This window comes from Martes martes, assembly GCF_963455335.1.
Source record: "Martes martes genome assembly, chromosome: 12".
Lineage (NCBI taxonomy): Eukaryota > Metazoa > Chordata > Mammalia > Carnivora > Mustelidae > Martes > Martes martes.
The window spans coordinates 62,491,078-62,510,638 of NC_137900.1; the positions used below are offsets into that span (position 1 = coordinate 62,491,078).

The following is a 19,561-nucleotide window of genomic DNA, read 5'->3' on the forward strand; positions in this document are numbered from 1 at the left end:
ACACAACCATGGTCAGACAGGGCTTCTGAAAACCTGTCTTGCCAGCTACAGAGGCCACTGTTGTGGCCTCAACTTCCCTCTCTGCCAGCAGATCCCCTGATGCCCCCAGCTTCTCTGCTGCTTGAGCAGACCCAGAGAAGAAAATGGATTCTGCCGTTGGGTCATGTATCCTGACACTGTCACTTCAGAGCCAGAAAATTACCCTCCAAAATTTTTAGATTCCCACAAGCTGAGGGAAGGAGCCTTAGGGCCTCTGGCCAGGCTACACATCGCCCTGGGGAAGATACCAGGCAGTGCCTGGCAATGGGTTTGTGGCCCAGGTCTGCTCAGAAACTTTGGCCATGGTCCTGGGGCCCAGCGGGAGTAGAAGGGTTGAAGGTGTTTCTGCTCAGAGAAACAAAGGGCAGAAAGAGGGCATTGGAATGCATGAAAGCCTAGCTCTTCCTTCACTCACTCAGCACTCTGAGGCTCACTGTTGTTGGTTCATCCCCTGCAAGAAGCGTTTGAGGAGTCTCTGTTAGGAGCAACAGCCCCTAACTGTGGCATTTCCTTTAAACTTTCTAGAAGGAGAAACCACACTGCACGCTAATTGAGCAGAAAGTTCATTTTCCCTCCATCAGCCCGGAAAGGAAGTGAAATCCTCCACGTAATGAAAGCAAACACACAGACCTCCTCCAACTCCAGCCCTGTCCCCACTGCCCCTGCCTCAGCCTGACTCAGATGCTGCCAGAAAACAGGGCCTGGCTGGGAAGCCAGGAGGTGTGCAACTCCTTCCTCTCTCTAGGCTCCAGCTGCTCCACCCGTACAGGGCATCAGGCCTAGTGATTTAAAAGATCTTCTGGGGGCATCTGGGTGGTTCAGTCAGTTGAGTATCCGACTCTTGACTTAAGCTCGTGGCCTTGGGGTCAAGAGATTGTGAGATCAGCCCTCGTGGGCCTGCAAGCTCAGCTTTGGTGGGGGGGGTGGTGGTCTGCTTGGGATTTGGCCCTGCCACCCCACAGTCAAAAATAAAGAAATAAATCTAAGTTAAAAAGAAAATCTCTCTCTGTTCCCTAATCCCAGGGTTTCTGCTTAGTGTACTCAGTGTATCAGAGCTGCTGTCCTGGCTTGCCACAAAAATGACTCCCCATGAGAAAATAAGGAAATGCTCATTGAGATGCTCATCATCTTCATCTGGGAGTGCAGAGAGGCTAAGTGACTTACCCAAGGTCACACAGCCAGGATTTGACTCTAGCTCTGTGTGATTTGTCACAGCAATGCAGGGTTTTGAGTTGCGGCCTGCATAAAGTCCCACCTTAATAAAGGGGAATGGATATGGGTGTAGACAGAGACTTCTAGGCCAGACCCAGATAACCCACAAGCTTTGAACCACACTGAGCTCTTTCCTCAACAACCTACAGCTCTCCAAAGTCTATAACAAAGACTGTGAGTTACCACTCACTCACTCACTGAGCAGTTACTACATACTAGGCACATGCTAAGCATCTCACGTATACTGTCTTTTCATTACTATAACAGTAAAACCCATTTTGCAGAGGAGGAAACTGAGGCTCAGATATGTTAAGCCCCTTATGCCCAAGACCACCTTGCTATTAAGAGGCAGATCTGGTGGGTTACCTGGGTGCCTCAGTCTGTTAAGCGTCTGACCCCTGATCTCAGCTCATGTCTTGATCTCAGGGTCATGAGTTCAAGCCCCCTGCTGGGCTCTGCACTGTGTATGAAGCTTACTGGAAAAAAAAAAGAAAGAAAGAAAAAAGAAGAAGAGGCAGCAGAGCTGGTGTTCAAGAGCCCGTATCTTTTGCTGCACAAAGCTGCCTCTCGTGGGGGCAGGAGAGGATGCTGGTGATAGGATGTATTACTAACTGTGGACTGAAAAATGGGAAGCTTTTTCTCCTGGGCTGCTGTTTTCCCAGCATGGGTAGGGCCTTACCCTGCCTACCTACCCACAGTGCCTGAATTCTCCTTGGACCATGTCAAAGACCCCCTTCCCGCCCCCAACCCACTCAGCACCTCCTGGGGTCCCTGTCTGCCTGACCACCTCTCTTTCTTCTGTAGGCTCCTCCTCCTCCAGCCCTCACACCCATCTGGCAGCTCAGAGAGCACGGGGTCAGAGGGGCCCTCTCATTACAGCCAGGTGGTCCTCTGGGTGCACAACCCTGCCTTCCTTTAGGCCTTGCCCTCAGGGGCATGGCTGGGGAAAGGACCACTGCTGGAGGGAGTCCCGGCATTCTGGGCCTGGAGGTCATGCGGTGCAGAGAGCTCCACAATCCCTGGGGAGGCCCTGGTGTGGTCAGAGGGACTGTTCTGGGGCCTGCCCTTGGGAACAGGCAGCTACCCTGCAGTATCTGGAGCCTCAATGTTGACCCAACAAGGGAGTGCGTCCATGGTAGAGGGAAGTGAAGTCCAAGGAGCGAGCAGCCTTTCCTCACCCCCCACCCCCTCCTCACCCTGCAAACCTTTATTATTTCTTGCTCCTGGCTGTCAGCAGCAGCAAACTAAGATTAATCACTCGCCTGCCTGCCCAGACCCAGACATGCCTACTGTTTGAAAACTCTCTCCTTTACTGTATAAATCAATGAAGGCAAAGAAGGAAGAAAAACAACTCTACCAGCAACGCGCCCCCAGCACCCCTGGAATGCAACCCATCTGCTCCTCGGGGCTGGGCTACACCCGCCACCCGCTGCTGGAGCCCCAGGAAGCATTTGTTGGCGGAGACTGGCTGTCCTGGCAGGCAGTGCAGACCTGCAGCTTCGAGCAGGAACCAGACGGGTGTCCCTAAGCAATCAGAGCAGGAGGCATTTTCTTGATAAATGGTCCTGCTGCTGCCTCCTCCCCTGCTTGGAGGAGGAGATAGGGCCCTGGTCTTCCCACCATCCTTGGAACGTAGGGGAAAGGCACCTCACCCTAACCGTGTGAAGCCCGTAACCTGGGAGCAAGTGGACTACTCGAACCCTAGACCTCCACTCTGTGGACGGGGGAGGCAGACATCTGCCCAAGCACCCAGGAGCAGATACAGCCAGGCCTCGCCCCCAGGGCTTCTGACCCGGCCCAGCGCTCTGTCCAGTCTGCTGCCTCCAGTGTCTAAAAGCTCTGGGAAACCTGCATTACACTGAGCACCTATCTGCTGGGGGCCATGCATCGGGCCAACCTGCGGAGCCACGTTACTTCTTACAATGGCTGTATGAGAGTGGCTTACACAGTTTTCCAAGCAATGATCAGGAAAGTAAAGTCACTTGCCTAGCATCACATAGAGGTAAAAGACGGAGCCAGGGTTCAAACTCAGGTTATCTCTGACTGCAGAGCCCATGTTCTTCCCTTTAGAGCTTAAACAGGGCTGCCCTGGATCCCCCCTGCCCCCTGGGAAGCCTGCCCACAGACTGCCTGCCTCCTAGGCTCTTGGACTGTGCTAGCTTGAGTGGCATGTTTGTGGGCATGTGGAGAGAAAGGGGGGCTCGGGAGGGCCAAGGGAGACAGAAGCGGTGGTTTTCCTTTGATCATACTCATGGTGCACCCTGGTTCACTAAAGGTTCTAGAATACACCTCTGAGGACATGACTGCACCTTGCTCAAAACCTTCAGGGACACCTGTGACCTTAGAGGAGAGGGCCTCCATTCCTCAGCCTGGAGACTAGGGCCATGTCTTTCTTTAGCTCCTGCGGAACTGTTATTTGTTGTTCCTCCACAAGTCTGCCCTGTCTATAAGTTGACCTGCTCACCCTCCAAACACCTCGTCTTCGGGTGCTTTCCCTCTTTCACAACACTGAGATCTTTCTGTCTTGGGTAACCCTTCAGCAGTCCCGTGAGTGTCTAAGTATATGGGTTCCAGTGTACATATCCTCTTCCCTCGGACTGTGAACTCCTGGAGGGCTGGAATCCAGGACAGAAAGGGTACTGAATGGGGCAGAACTTGTTGGGTGGAGGAGGGGGAGGTGGGGAAGGCTCCTGAATGATCAAGACTGAGCTGCAACCTGAGCGAAACAGGCCAGACCCCAGAAGCATCTCCTGAGGTCAGAATCTGGGCCACATTTGCAAAGGTGCTGTGCAGTTTGCATTTGGGGATTTGAAAGCTGAACTCCCCTTTGTGGGGGTTTCTTGGGGCCATGTCTCCCACGGGGGTTGCGATTCTCACTGCCTAAAGAAAGCTAGGCCTGGGCTCTTGTCAAAGGAGTATGGGCATCCCTGTGAGGACTTTTTTCCCCCCCATTGTGGGGGTGGTGAGAGAATGAGGGAGAGGGGCCCAGCGGGAGAGGGAGAGAGAGAATCTTAAGCAGGCTCCACGCCCAGCATGGAGTCTGATGCGGGGATTGATCTCCTGGTCCTGAGATCATGACCTGAGCTAAAATTAAGAATTGGACACTTAGGGTGCCTGGGTGGCTCAGTGGGTTAGAGCCTCTGCCTTCGGCTCGGGTCATGATCCCAGGGTCCTGGGATCGAGCCCCGCATCGGGTTCTCTGCTCCGTGGAGAGCCTGCTTTCTCCTCTCTCTCTGCCTGCCTCTCTGCCTACTTGTGATCTCTGTCTGTCAAATAAATAAATAAAATCTTTAAAAAAAAAAAAAAAAGAATTGGACACTTAGGGGTGCCTCGGTGGCTCAGAGGGTTAAGCCTCTGCCTTCAGCTCAGGTCATGATCTCAGGGTCCTGGGATCAAGTCCTGTATCGGGCTCTCTGCTTGGCAGGGAGCCTGCTTCCCCCCTTCTCTCTCCATCTGCCTCTCTGCCTACTTGTGATCTCTGTCTGTCAAATAAATAAATAAACCTTAAAAAAAAAAAAAAGAATTGGACACTTAACTGACTGAGCCACCTGGGCGTGTCCCGTCCCCCTGCCCCGCTTGAGGCCTTTAATTACCACTCTGCCCGCTCCCAGGGATGGGCCCAAAGCGCGCAGAGCCTGCCCTGCATCTGGGGAGGGGAGCCCTGGCACTCACCCTGCCTCCCTGCCCCCACCAGCTGCAAACCCTCGCCTTTGAAGTCCTATTTTCCTCATCTTGTCCAGATTCCTTTGCAAAAACTCATGAAACTGGAACTTGCAAAAAGTCATTCGTCGTCCAAAGTGCCTGAAGAACCCTTTTAATGAGATTTTTCAAGACTTTTCCTGCCTTTCCCCACTGCCTGCCTTTCCAGACAGGAAGTTGTTAGAGTGTGGTGTTTTCGTGCCAATATCTAAAGGCTCAACCCCTTGCTTCCCTGAGGCTGGAGTGAGTGTTCTGAAAGCCAACGTGTCTGTCAGCAGCTGAGAGGGAGCCTAGTCAGGCTGGAGAACGGGGAAGTGGGAGAGCTCCGTAGGGAGAACGGGATAAGGGCAGTGTTCCAAAGCACTAGGCAGGATCTCTGTAAGACCACTCTGGAGGTGGAGGTGTCCGCCAGGGAGGGGGATCTACAGGTAGGGGCTGGGAAGCAGTCACCATCTCCTGTCAGTGTGGTCAACTGCCGGCTGGGTAGCCCAAGGCCAATCACCAATTCCCTCCGGGTCTTAGTCTCCCCACCCGTGAAGTAAAGGCTGGATTAGATGGGTCTCTAAGGTCACTACCAGATGACCTCTGACCCGGTATAATAAGGAGTGTTTGGGAGGGGTGGGAAGAGACCAGGCTGGGAGTCCATGACCTCCACTTGTCTCAGAAGTTCATTCAGCTGCCTTCACCCTACAATGAAAAAGACGACCATGCTTTCTGTCCTAGCCAGCTGGTGGGGCTGTCCTGGGCCAGACACATTGGCCTTCTCAAGTGTAAGGTGCTTCAGATATGCAGGGAGACAGGGTCAGGAAGTGGGGCTTAAGCACAAAGGCAGGTCCCTCAGAGTGAACCCTGCACTTTCGTGGCTCCAGCATCAAAAACCGAGCCTCAACTCCTTTGTGAGGCACAAGACCCGCCAATGGCTCTTCTGTATTCCCGGGGCTTTGCCTGGGCTGTTCCGTCCAGCTGAGATTCCCCCAGCCATCCCTGCCCAAGACCACTCACCCTCTCTTTAAGGCTCAAATGCACCAGCAGCTTCACCTAACCCTCCGTGTCGGGGCTGCCCACCCCTGAGCCAGCTCTGAGTCCCCCAGGCCCTCCCTGCAGACCTATGTGTAACGAGACCAGGCCGAATAGGCCAGGCTGTGAGCGCCTGTGGTCTGAGCTGAGTGGTTCTCGTTTCAGCTCCAGATGCTGCCCTGCCCAGCGCCTGGAACGGCAGGCTCTGAGAACTATCTGCTGCAAGGACAGAAGAGGTGGAGGGCCGTGCTCTGAGGCCAGGTTCCCCCAAATCCTTTCTCCACCCCGGAACATGCTCACAGCAGGACCCAAGGGTCACATGAAAACACAGCTGGAATTCCAGTGTCAATCTGCACTATGCTTCTGACAGCTCCATGTACAGAGATTGCCAGTCCTACCCTGCCCCCAGCACATAAGCCTTGGGGATCTGAGAGATGTCACACCTCCCCCCACTGGCTGGCAAAGATGGCACTTGATCCAAGCAGCCGCGATGTTCAGTACTGGGGCCATTCCCTTTGTGGTCGAGGCGACTAATGCCAGGTTATCACCCCTGGCTGCGACCTGGAATGCTCATTGTGAACTGGGAGCACTCTGGGAAGCCAGCTCCCCTCCCTCTAACAGGCCACCCTGCCCAGCCACAGGATGGCCTAGCCCACCTCCTCAATTCCAGGCTTCTTCAAGGGACATCTGACCACATGAGACCACTCATCTGGCCTTTGGGATCTCACAGCTCTAGACAAAACATGCAAAACTAAACCGCCAGCACCCGAGGGCGCAGAGCAGTCATCTCAGCTCAGGCCTGGCAGCAGATGTTCTTATCCACAGTTCTGGCCCAGGCTGCTGGCCCTGCCCTCAGTCTCCTCCACCTCCTCTCCGGCTTGGGAGGTGCAGGGGATCTGGCCAGAGTGCTCCACAGACAGAGGAAGGCTGAGTCCAAGGACAGGGGAATTCCAGGGAGGCAGAGACACCCTGCTGTCAGAGGCGGAGGCAACCTTAGCAGCCACCAAAGTCCCAAGGAAATGGCCTTTAACGAAACCAAGGTGGCAACCTTGGGAAATGGGAAATGGGACTAATATTAAGACGACATCTACACTGCACTGGTCAGGCTACAGGTGCTTTTCCTCTGGAAGAGGTGCACCATCCCCCTCAGTGTGCAGAAAAGGCTTCGAAAAGTGCCATGATTGCCAAGGCCATAAGGTCATGGAGTGGGGACATACACTTAGTGACAAAGGTTGAACCAGATGCCCTGCCAATATCCCATCATTTTTTTTTTAAAGATTTTATTTATTTATTTGACAGAGAGAGATCACAAGTAGGCAGAGAGGCAGGCAGAGAGAGAGAGGAGGAAGCAGGCTCCCTGCCAAGCAGAGACCCCGATGTGGGACTCGATCCCAGGACCCTGAGATCACGACCTGAGCCAAAGACAGAGGCTCAACCCACTGAGCCACACAGGCGCCCACCCCATCATTTTAAAATTAAAATGAGCCAGGGCTCCTGGGTGCCTCAGTCAGCTGAGCGGCTGACTCGTGATTTCAGCTCAGGATCATGGAACTGAGCCCCACATCAGGCTCCATGCTCAGTTGGGGGGCGGGGATCTGCTTGAGATTCTCTCTCTGCCTCTTCCTCTGCCCCTCGCCCTGCTCAAGGAGTCTCTCACTCTCTTGCTCTTTCACTAAATAAATAAATCCCTAATCCATTCACAGAGTTAACTGCTATTCACAACTTGATGTATAGTCTCCCAAATCCTTTTCTGTGTTTGTACATGGAAATGCTTGAGTATAAAACAACACTCATACACCTGCTTTTATTTCATAACTATCTGTTCTTATTTATGGTGGCTATACTTTCATTTATTTCTCTGAAGTTTTACATATATTTTTATTTAAAATCTCTTTAAGATTGTCTATTATTTCTAGTTCCTTTGTCTCCAGAAAGCAGGAAATAAATCTCCCATGGGAAAGGTACTCTCTCTGAACCAGGAGATAAAAGGACATTCTATCACAGGGCCCCCAAACAGGCCCAGGGACTCCTTCTCTTTAGGATTTCTCTAGGAATTTTCCCAAATTGCCTCTGGCCCCTTACTTTCTCCACTGCACGCATCCCTGCCTCCGGACTCCAAGCCCGTTCCTGTGGAAACAGACTCAAATTGCCGTCTGTCCCTCAAGAGTAGTCCTACTACCCCTACAGCCCAGGGAATGGTGTGCACCCGGGATGAAAAGGAATCGTACTCTCAGAGCTGTGCTGGAAATCCTCTCCTACAGACCCATCTCAGAAGTAGATTTTCGGCCTGTTTGCATCAGAGGGCACGCTTCACAGAAACTCGGGCATGGATCCCACAGGTATCGTGGTATGGCTGTTTCTGCAACTGCCTTGAGAGTTCCTTCTATGGTCCCATGCTGCTGCCTCAACAGTGACACATCCTGGGTACTCAGGAGGCCACTGTTCCCTTACAGACAGAACTGTGTTGGGGTCACCACGGAACCCCAGTGTCCAGCCGGGCCCGCCCTGATGGGACCCAGGCCCTCACGGAGGATCGCCAGGCTGGGTATGGGGTGCTCCATGTCTCCTTCCTTGGTGCACCCTACTAATCGTTTTGGGCACACTCCTCTGGCCAGGCCCTAGACAACCGTATTCTAGGAGGAAAGAGAGTCACAGAGGAACTCCTAGAGTGCCAGCACGAGAGGGCCCCACTGAGGAAGCCCAGGGGGTGGGCAGGCTGCCTTGGTCAGCACGGAAGGGCAGTGACGCGGGAATCCCATCTCTGATGTCATCTGCTTCCTCTACCTCTCCCAGCCCCGGACAGCACACTGCACCTTGAGGTGCGAAGTCGAGGCTCTGGAGAACCGCTCCAGAGCACCTGGGTTTCTAGGTTACCGTGCACAGGGAGGGAGGAGGCGGGGCTGCCTGGAGCAGTGAGCTGCGAGCCCCTGAGGACCCGCTGGTCTCTGGCAGCATGGCCCAAGGTGTGCACCTGTCCCCCACTGCAGCCCTCACCACCATCCATGACTGGCCTCTAACTTCGCTCACTTCTAGCCCAGCCTCCCAGCCCAGCTGCAGTTTAGTACTGAATTCTTCCCGGCTGAGATAAACAAACTGACTCTTCAAGCCAACGGGTCTGACCATGAACATCGAAGTACAGGTGCTTGTCCTGAGTGCCCCCACCCCCCCCAGCTGGTTAGAAGTCCCCTCCGTGTTCTCCTTGCCGAGGGCCATCCAGCCCCTGTTGTACACCCCTAGCAATGAGACATTCACTACCTCCTGAGGCAGCTTCGGACGGATCTAATTCTTCATCAGTTCTGACTGTTAGAAACCTTTTGCTCTCACTGAGCTGGAATCTGCACACTTGTAACTCCCATCTGGGGACCCCCAAGCACATCTGCTCCTTCTGCCCTGATTGTCCTGGAGCGATCTGTGGTTCCCACCATGTCTCCACACATCCTCTGCTCTCCAGGCAGACGTCTAGTGCCTGTTTGCTGCCCATGCACTGCGGTTGCCATGGTCCCTCTCCGGGCCAAGCCCAGTGGACATGGTGGGGCCAGTCCTGAGCGGAGAGTGCAGGCTAATCTCTCTCTCCTTGGATGCATTGCTGCTACTGTCTATACATGACCGGCAGCCACATCCCTGCAGGCCCTTTCTCTATCATGTGACCTTTAAGAATGGTGACTAGAAAGGAGAGGAAGCCAGGCAGAGGGTTTCACTGCTTTTGCTGGTCTGTGCTGGCTAAAGGGCCACGGTTCTTCAACCCCAGTCTGTCACTAACTCTTGTGTCCTTGGGAAACCTCTCCTCTCTCTAGGCCTCCATTTTCCTATCTGTAAAATGGGTTTTATTTATTTATTTATTTATTTATTTTTTAGATTTTTTTTTTAAATTTTAATAAACATATAATGTATTTTTATCCCCAGGGGTGTAAAATGGGTTTTAAACCATCTGTTGGGTCCCATTTGGTAACAGCACGGAATGAGGAAGTGCTCAAGCAAAAAACCTCTCTTACTTCAGGGCTGCCTATCAACAGTGATGCTTCATGGGTTAGAAAGACCCAACAGTTTACAAAGCAGCCACAGATGACAACCCCAGCAGGATTCTTCCTGGCTTTTCCCAGTGCTCCTCAAAACCTCTGTGACCCACATAAAAATCAGACCTGTCTGAACAGCAGCCTGGAACACATGGAGAAGTTTGTTCCCACAGTGGCAGCAGGGTGCTGGGGAGAGTCAAACAGTTGGTCCTGAGTCCTGGCCCTGTCCCTTGGGCCTGCCAATCCCCCTTATAAGCCTCAGTTTCCTCACCTGCAAAATGGGGACAATATGTTCCTCATCAAAGGACTGTTGGAAGGTTTAAGAGAGGACTGAGGTATGCACAGAGCTTCACTCGTGTCCTGCCTCACAGCAGATACAGAAGCTATTCTTGGGTATTTTGTATTAAATCTTAGGAAAATGCCCCTCCTCTTCTGGGGCAGAGAACATTAAAAACTCCTCTGTCTCCCAGGAGAATAAGATCAAATTGAAAAACCGAGGCTTGAAATAACTCACGCTGGCACATTTCTGTGGCGGGGGGTGGGGGTGGGGGACACACTGTGGTGAGTCTTGCTGCCACAGACACAGGACTGGGCAGTGCTTCACTGGAGGCTGCCGAAGAGGGCTGAGAGGGTGAATGAGGCTGTACTCACTTCAGGGAGAGGGAATAGTCGTGCTTGCTGGTCTGGCTGTTCCGGACAAGGTAGCTGCACTCCTTGCAGAGCCGCAGAAGGTTCTCGGCATCTCCTCTGCTGATGGCTCCGTGATACCAGCTGGGGAGAAGGGAGAGGGTCAGAACCCAGCATGGACCTGACCCCCACGGCCAATACCCTTGCAAACTCCTCCTCAGAGAGGCTCAGCCCCCTCGGAGGGCAGCTGGCATGTCCCAGCCGCCTCATGATGAGGCAGGGGCACGTGTGTGCGTGTATTCAGAATTCAGCACAGAATTATGTGTCTGCTGCATGCGTACTCCTGGGGAGAGAACAGGGAACGAACCCGTGGCCGCCTCCCTCACGGCACTTACCTACCACAGGTGCTATGGGAGGTGCTACAGGGGAGACGGAGCAGGGCTGTGTGGTTTGGAGCTCGGGGCAGGGGCTGCTATTTTAAGCAGTAGCCAGGGAAGCATTCCGGAGACAGTGACGTTTCAGTGTGGGCCTGAAGGAGGTGAGGGAGGAAGCCACGAAGGACGGAAGCTGGAAAGAGCAGTTCTGGCAGAGGGAGGGGCAGCAAAGGCCAGAGGCAGGAGTGAGTGCCTGACGTGCTTGGGAACCACCAGCAAGGCAGCCAGCATGGCTGCAGTGGGTCCAAGGGGAGGGGTGAGCCAAGAGGCCAGAGGGCAGGGCCAGGGCAGGGTGCCTTGTGCACAAGGAGAGGACCCTGGCTTTCTCCATCTAAGTGACACAGAGGCCATCAGAGGGTGCTGACAGGAGGGACACGTGTTGCCTCTCTATGACATCTGTGGGACAAGTGGGCGGTGCTCATCACTCAGGAAAGCAGGCAGCTGGGTGGGGGGTGGCCAACCAGTGCTTCTGGCAAGCAAATCTGGCATCGGCTAGGCCCTTGGGAAGCCTGGAATCACTGCATCCAGGTACCAGGAGGTCAGTGGCAGAATCAGAAGGGAGGGGTGCCACGGCAGAAGACCTGACGGAGGCCCCTGGCTTCAGGACAAAAGAGGAACACCGATCTTCCAGACTGGGAGAGCTGAAGGTAGAACTGCGGAGGAAGAGTGATCACGAGACGCGAGTCAGAATGCATTTTTGTTTACCTTACAGCGGTAAGTGGGCAGCGGGACGGTGGTGATAGGTGATACAGGGCCAGGAAGAGAACCACAGGTGCTAGATGGCTACGGAGCCGCAGACGACATCCCCCCACCTCGACACTTGCCAACCGGGCAGTCAGGGGCGAGCAGCAGAACCCCGGGTGCATCTCGGGTCTCTATCCAGTTAGGGTCACTCCACCCCCATTTTAGGGTGTGAGGCTTAAATGGGATGATGCATAGCATGCATGCAGAGCCCAGGATGGGTGAGTTTCAACAAATGGTAGCTCTGAGCATCAGCAGAAGTTGAAGGAGAGTGAATCTGCAGATGGCCGTGGGCAACTCCCCCAACTTTCATTGTTTGGGCTGCTGCCCACCGGTACTCTGCATTTCAAATTCCCAGATGTAAGCAGGGATGCTGCTGCCTCCTGGCCCTGGCCCAGGACTGCCCTGCAGACAGGACCTCCGAGAGTTCTGTGAAAGACATTCTGCGTGGGGAGAAACAGGGCACCGCCTGACACCGCACGCCTTCTACAAGGCAGCGTTCTGAACAGGTAACAGCAGTTACCTGTTAACTTCAGAACCCAACCTGCTTCAGGAAAGCATGGACTGGAGAGCAGATGTGAGTGTCCCTGCCCACTGCGCATGTGACGGAGTGGCTGACCGCCCAGGAGATCATTCACAGGTCAGCCCGGGGGCTGGACATCTGGAGGGGACACTCGCCAAGGGAAATGGTAGGAGGAGTGTACACCCGCCTTCCTTTCTAAATGTAGAAATGAAGAGGAATATGAAATTAGGGATTGCATGGGCTCCCATAGGGAAAGCACTTTCAGAGATGTGAAGGCTGAAGGCGCACATTAGAAGGTACATGCGACTGGAGTTCAGAGAAATAGCTAGACACGGATGGAACAGACTTTAGAACTAAAAGTTAACCCATCTGGCAAGGCTGTTTTCCGGGAAATTTCACCCGTGTAACACACCCCCGGTAAGCTGACAAACTTGTTTTACTAGGAAAACAAATTCTAGCCATCTGAAGCAGAGCCATCCTCGGGGAAAGGCCTAGAAGAGGTCTCCAGGGAAGTGCTGCCCGCTCAGGATAAGCTGCTGGCTCCATCCCTGCTGCCCAGCTACTGCACCTGGAGAGAAGGTCAGGGACTTGGGCCGAGATTCAAAGGAGACCCAAGCTAGTTTGGGAGAAAAGGGCCAAAGGACATGATCGGGGGCTGGGCCAGCCACTGGGCAGCTGGCTGGCATGAGGCTGGCCACCAGGAGACAGGGTGGGCCTGGGTGGTCCTGTGGAGGCTGAAGGCCAACTGCTGAGCCCAAGCAGGCTCTGCCTAGACTGAAAACAGAATCTAAGCACGAGGCTGTCTGGGGATGTGCTGAAGTTTGCAGAGCTGGTCAGTTGGGCCTGTACTGTGGGTATGAGGAGGACCCAACCACGGCCATCCAGCCTATGCAGTACCCACTAGCTCATCCAAAATTTACTCACCACTGACAACATCCTTGATCTCATGCAGCTGACGCGGAGAAGAGGGACAGTCAATAAACAGATTCAGGACACAATTTCAGAAAGTGACAAGTGCGATACAGGAATCCTGAGTTTGTGCTAGGCAGTGAGGGGGACAGGGAAAAGTGTTTATGTTAGAATGAACAGACAGGGGAGGCCTGCAAGGAGATGACATTTGACCCGAGAATCTCCTTCATGAGAAGGAGCCAATCATGTAAAGAACCAAGGAAAACACGTTCTCTGCAGAGGAACCAGCAAGTGCAAAGCATCTGAAGCAGAATGCGCTGGGGGTGTTCACAGAGCAGGAATGCAGCAAGAATGGCCCAGCTCTGGGAGCATGGGGAGTGCTGCAGGATGGGGGTGGACTGGGAGGCAGAGCCCCATTCCCTGTAGCCTTGGGAGAAAGGGAAGAAGTCTGATTCCATTCTAAGCACAGCAGAGGGCAATGTGATTTAAAGAGAGGATGCTAGGGCGCCTGGGTGGCTCAGTTATCTGGGCGTTATGATCCTAGCATCCTGGGATCAAGCCCCCCATCAGGGAGCCCGTTTCTCCCTCTCCCTTTGCCTGCTGCTCCCCCAACTTGTGCTCTGTGTCAAATAAATAAATAAATAAAATCTTTAAAAAAAAAAAAAAGGGAGGATGTTACTTGTTCCCAATGGTCTTATAAAAGGCCAAGCAGCTTCTCCTGAGGAGTGGCCAGCAAGGAAGTGAAGTGGGAGATGAGGCAGGGGGCTTTTGCAGTGGTCCAGATGGGAGGTGGCTCCGAGACAAGAGGAACAGATGGGCACAGCCTATTTTCTGGATGCAAAACTAGCAGAAGTTGCTAGTTCAGATGCATTAGATGCTAGTGAGGTAAAAAAAAAAAAAAAAGGAAAGCAAGAGGACTCCAGATTGGTGGCTTAAGCAAGTAGGTACATGTGACGCCATGTATGGAGGTGGGGAAGCTGGGGGAGGAGCGGGTGTCCGGAGCTCAGGGGCCCAGTTTTAAACACACTAAATTTGAGATGCCCATTCGTCAGCCAAGTGCAGATGCCAAGACAGCAGCTGGATGCAGGAGGTAGGCGTTCTAGGAGAGGTGTGGGCTGCGGAGGCGCGCTGGTGACCAACCACCAGGAGCCTGAGGGGACTACCCAGGGAGAGTGTGCAGCTGGAACCTGAGCCCCCGACAGGCCAACCTTCAGGTAAAGCTGAGGTGAGGAGCCAGAAGAGGTGGCCAGGGAGGCAGGGGAAAAACCTGGAACAGACTGTGTCTCCAAAGGAGGGAGCTGTCTACTGTCTGTGCTCGGTGAGAGAGAATGGGGGGTGATGTAAGGGAGACAGACAGTGTGGAGAGCTCTTTGGGGACTTCACTCATATTCTGGACAGCACCTATTAGTGCCAGGTCCCATTCCAAAGCACCACGGACGCAGTGGTGACCCAGAGAAGCTTCTGTCCTCACAGAGCTTAAGTTCCAACAGGGGCAGGATGCCTGCTGGGTCTAGCCATCTCTGGATCATATTTTGTTTGTTTTCAGAAACAAGCAGAACCTACCACTGGATCTGGGTAGCTGTGACAGACGGTTAGCCGAGATGCCCGCTGAGAGCGCTCCCCCACGTGCTTGCTACAGCAGGCCCAGGGCGTCACGAAGGAGGCTGAGGCCCTCCCCACATGACAGCACATGTTGGAAAGGGGCACAGAGCCCATGACATCATTCGGAAAACCCTGCATCCTGCTCGCCGAGGGAGCATTTCCTGTGAGGGATGCGCTGCCGGCTATGCTGAGGCCAGAATCCCGCACTGGAGATTAATATAGTACATGACACACACGGGCCTGTCTCATGAGGGATCGGCTTGCTGTCAGCTCATCTCCTGTCTTTATGGAGGGCCTACTCTGTGTCAAGCGTGTGTGAAGGGCTGAGGAGAAGAGTGTGCGTGTGTGGGGGGGGGAGTGACAGGGGGAGAGTGTGGGCTCAAGTCACAGGCCTGGAGCTCCAATCCTGCCTCTGCACTGTGAGCTGTGACATTCTAGCCAAGGCTCTGTGTCTCCTTGAGTCCAACTTCTCATCTACGTGACAGGGATGATAACCCGATTTATCAAGTATGTGCTTGTTAAGAGGATGCTACACCTGAAGGTATCAGCACGAGACCCAGAACCCACTTCATCAAGCATCTGAAGAAGCTGGCCATAGCCCAGGTATATGGAATGGTGAGAAATGGAAAAAGCAGTGTGTGGGCAATCCGCAGAGTGAGCAGCAGGCTAGAGACGAGACTTTTATCCTGGAAGTGATGGGGAGCTACTGAAGGTTTCAGAGCTCCGCAGGGACCTGCGCACAGTGAGAAGGGAAGTGATCACCATGATCAGAGCGAGGGCTGGTAAAGGGCCTGACTGACAGTGTTGGGGAAGAGCAGGGAGGGAAGGGGGCAGCAGGGATGGGACTGGCCACTGACTGGGGTGGGAAATCTCATGGGAAAGGGGCTGAGAAAATCCACATCAAGAGTGTCAAAACCAGGGGCGTCTGGGTGGCTCAGCTGGGTAAGCATCTGCCTTCAGCTCAGGTCATGATCCTGAAGTCCTCGGATCCAGCCCCATGTCGGGCTCTTTGTTCAGCAGGGAGCCTGCTTCTCCCTCTCCCTCTGCCTCTCCCTACTCATGGTCTCTCTCTCTCCCAAATAAATAAATTTTTTTTTAAATCTTAAAAAAAATTTTGAGTTAAAAAAAAAGACTCTGTCTGACTCCCTCTGTCCCTCCCCTTCTCTCAAATAAATAAATAAATCTTTTTTTTTAAGATTTTATTTATTTATTTGACAGAGATCACAAGTAGGCAGAGAGGGAGGAAGACAGGGAGAGGGAGAAGCAGGCTCCCTGCTGAGCAGAGAGCCCGATGCGGGGCTCAATCCCAGGACCCTGGGATCATGATCTGAGCTGAAGGCCGAGGCTTAATCCACTGAGCCATCCAGGTGCCCTTAAATAAATGAATATTAAAAACAAAAAACAAAAAACAAAAAAACAAAATTGTCAAAGCCTTGCTCAATAAATACCAAGAAGATGCGAGGCAAAACTATCACAGTAGCTAACAAACAATTCTAATTTATAATAGTCAAAAGTAAGGGTGGCAATACAGCATGGAGGGAGAAAGCCCAGGGTCAGGAATCTGGAGACTCTGTTCCTAATTCTGTCAGTCACTGACTGACTTGACGGTGGCCTTGACCTTCTCTCAGCCTTAACAGTGACTAGAGCTGAGGCTGGGCCTTGCTTCCTCAGAACTTACATTTGCTTTTCCAGCGGGACAGCAGGATCCACTCTTTCTCCCAAGATCCCACAGAACTCAGGGCTCCCATGCTTGATGGGCTTGAAGCCCCCTCCTGGAGCTCGAAGCTGGCGCCGCCGGTCCCGGGAAGGCGAGGGGGATGACTGCCGTTTCTCGTTGCCATTAAACTGGGCTGTGGGGGAGAAAGAAAGTGCGTGGTCACCAGAGCTCAGCCCGAGGATTACTGGGTAGTGCAGAGTGGGGTCACAGTTGATTGTTGCCCTTGGGGGTTTACGATCCACAGAGGGAAGAGCTCCAGGCAATTAATGAACGTGGCTCAAAAGGCCTGAGTTTCCTATAGCAGGTGCCGTCAGAGCTAGACAGTGCACTCAAGGGGCTGGCTGAGTCTCCCTCCAGAGGCCACTGAGCTCAGCCTTAGCTCCAAAGGATGCCCCCTGCTATCTCCAGTAGGGGGGGCATGGCACCCACAGGGGCTCAGTCCCCTGGACAGTTCTCAGGGAGGCAGCTATTCCCCATTTTCTACCTCCAAGTGGCTCCCCTCCTCCCCTTCTCCCATCCCCCACAGGGCATACTATCCACATCTGCCCCCTTTCTCCTGGGATGACCCTACGGAGCTCCAATCAAGGGTCATGCTGCATCCCCATCTGCTTCTCTTCCTTCACTGCCCTCTGCATGGGCCCCCCACGCAGCGAGCCCTGTCCCGGGCCCAGCGCCAGGTGAGGCTGAAGGAGTGCACAGCACAGTGGGCAGGCCCTGCTGCAAGCTTCCTCCCTCCCTGGGCCTGTGAGAGTATCACGTACTTCCACGGGCTTGGGGAGGATACCTCTTGAGGGCAGGACCCCAAAGATAGCCCATAAAGAAAATACTGAGCTGAACCTGGAGTCTCTAGAAGCATTTCTAGAGACCATTTAGTCCCCCTTGCAAGTTATCTCTCCGGGCTTCTGTTTCCTCCTCTATAAGGGGCGATGACTGTACCCACCTTGTGGGGTTGCTGCGTGATGGCAGCAATCAGATGATGGCACCCAGATCTTAGCAGAGCGCCCAGCATGTAGTTGCTGCTCAATCGATGTTATTATAAAATATTTACTTTTATTATCTTCTCTGCTCAATGTGGACACGGTACTAGGTACTTCACATAAGCGTCCAAACCAACCTGAGTTCCTCTTCCAAGCTTGCCAGTAACTTGCTGTGTGCCTTGGCTAAGCTACTCAACCTCTCTGAGGCTCCATTTCCTACCCGCCACAGAACCTCGAAGATCAGAGAGAAGACATCCTAAGGGCCCAGCACACAGAGCGCTTGGTGAACGGGCCAGGCCCTGGGGAACATGGCTCCCAAAGCCAGGTCCAGCTGCAGGCCCAGGGACACATGATGGCAGGAATCTCCTCTCCAAAGAGCAAGCACAGATGTGGCCAGCTGTCCTCTACCCTGGTGAGCCACAATGGCGATCAACCTCACATTCATGAAGGTGGCAGGAAACCCCAGCCCTGAGGGTGGTGGCCAGTGGTGGCGTGCTGTCTATGGGACTGCGGGATGTGGATGGACTTGCTCTATGTTTCAGCCTGAGTGAGATCACCCATCAGGACCGCAAAGCATTGTCATCCCTCCAAGACACTCTTCTCCATTAACCACTACGGAAAGCAATGGGAAGGGAGGTTCCTGCCCATGGAAGGCTCTAGACATGCTGGACCCACGGGTATGTGCTCATTCTCATGAATGAGGCAGTGGCCGGTGGCCTGTCCATGCCACCGCCCCACTCCTCAACCCTTCTTCACACATGCCAGGTGAGCTCGGGGCTGGAGAACAGCCGTGAGCAAAACAGAAATCCCTGCCCATGAGGCTTAGCGTCTGAGTGGAGACAGACCCGATAACTGAGATTCCAGCCACATAACTGCTGTGGACGAAACCAGGAAGGACATTCGAGGCAGGGGGAAGAGAAAGTTCAAGGGCCCTGAGGTGGGAACATGCTTAGGGTGACAGAAACACAGTCCAGGGGGAACAGAGGGTAGTGGGAGGAAGCAGTGCCAGGTCGTCTGGCGCCATGTCTTGCAAAGGAATTCGATTTTATTCTGCGAGAAATGGGAAGCCACGCTGATGTTTTGATGGGGTGGGTTTTGACCCGGCACTTCTGAACAGGACCGCTGTGCTGAAAAGAGATGGGAGGACGGGGCCAGGGGGGTGGGGGGATGGGAACTGCCTGCACTTTCTGCTCAACAGCGCCAACTGCTCTTTAAAAAGTTGATTAATTGAAAGAGAGCGAGCCGCACAAGGGGAGCAGTGAGGATGGAAGGGCAGGACAGGCTGGCAGGCCTTGTCTGTGCATTCGCAGTGGAGTGTGGCAGAGAGAGGCTCGAGAGGCTACAGGCCTATGGCCTGAGCACTGGAGGGACGGGGCTGGCATTCTCCAGGAGGCGAAGATTCACAGAAAACTGTAATGAAAATTTGTGAGGAAGCAGGATGGAGGCTGAACTCCAACCTAGAGACCCACCCCCACCCCAGCCCATGAGGCCAGGACTGGCGGTGTGGAGCAGGCACAGAGAGAGGACTCACTGGGGGCCGACCTCTTCTTGGACTACAGTTGTTTCCTGTGTCCCAACCATAAGGACAGACAGCAATGATAAGGCCCTTCTAAGGTACAGGTCCTGGGGCTGGGTGTCTGAGGGAGCACTCTTCCATCTGGTCAATAACCTGGGCTTGCACAGTGGCAGTGAGAGGGTAAAGCCTGGAGCTCCGGCCCCAGCACACATGTCACCGTGCGCCCCTGCCTGGCTTCCCAGCATCCTGGCTCTCCCACCAGGGCTCCTCCTGCTGAACCCCACCAGCCCTCACAGCAACTAGTCAAATGGCGTATATGTTCTTGGGTGGGGGGGTTAGGAAAAGGCAAGACATCTGCCTTGCAGGGTCCTAGATGGGTGACCTTGGGTTGGGGTGAACACTGGGATCAGGTAGACAGGTAAGGGCCTGGTCACACAGCCCTTTTCTAAAGAGCTGGGTCTTGATCCGATGGATGGGTTAATCAGGGAACGGCACTCTCAGCTGGGGTTTTAGAGAGATCCCTGCCTAGTGATGG

At 53.8% G+C, this 19,561-nt stretch overlaps 1 protein-coding gene across 1 annotated transcript in view; it reads right to left on the reverse strand.

The window, feature by feature from the left end:
* SHB (SH2 domain containing adaptor protein B) overlaps positions 1 to 19,561 on the reverse strand; it is a 134,178-nt gene that overhangs the window by 14,593 nt on the left and 100,024 nt on the right. Inside the window, exons 4-5 of the mRNA XM_080819608.1 lie at positions 16,495 to 16,666; positions 10,632 to 10,751 (exon numbers count right to left, since the gene is read on the reverse strand). Of these exons, the coding sequence (XP_080675734.1) occupies positions 10,632 to 10,751; positions 16,495 to 16,666 (292 nt within the window). The remainder of the gene's footprint in view (positions 1 to 10,631; positions 10,752 to 16,494; positions 16,667 to 19,561) is intronic.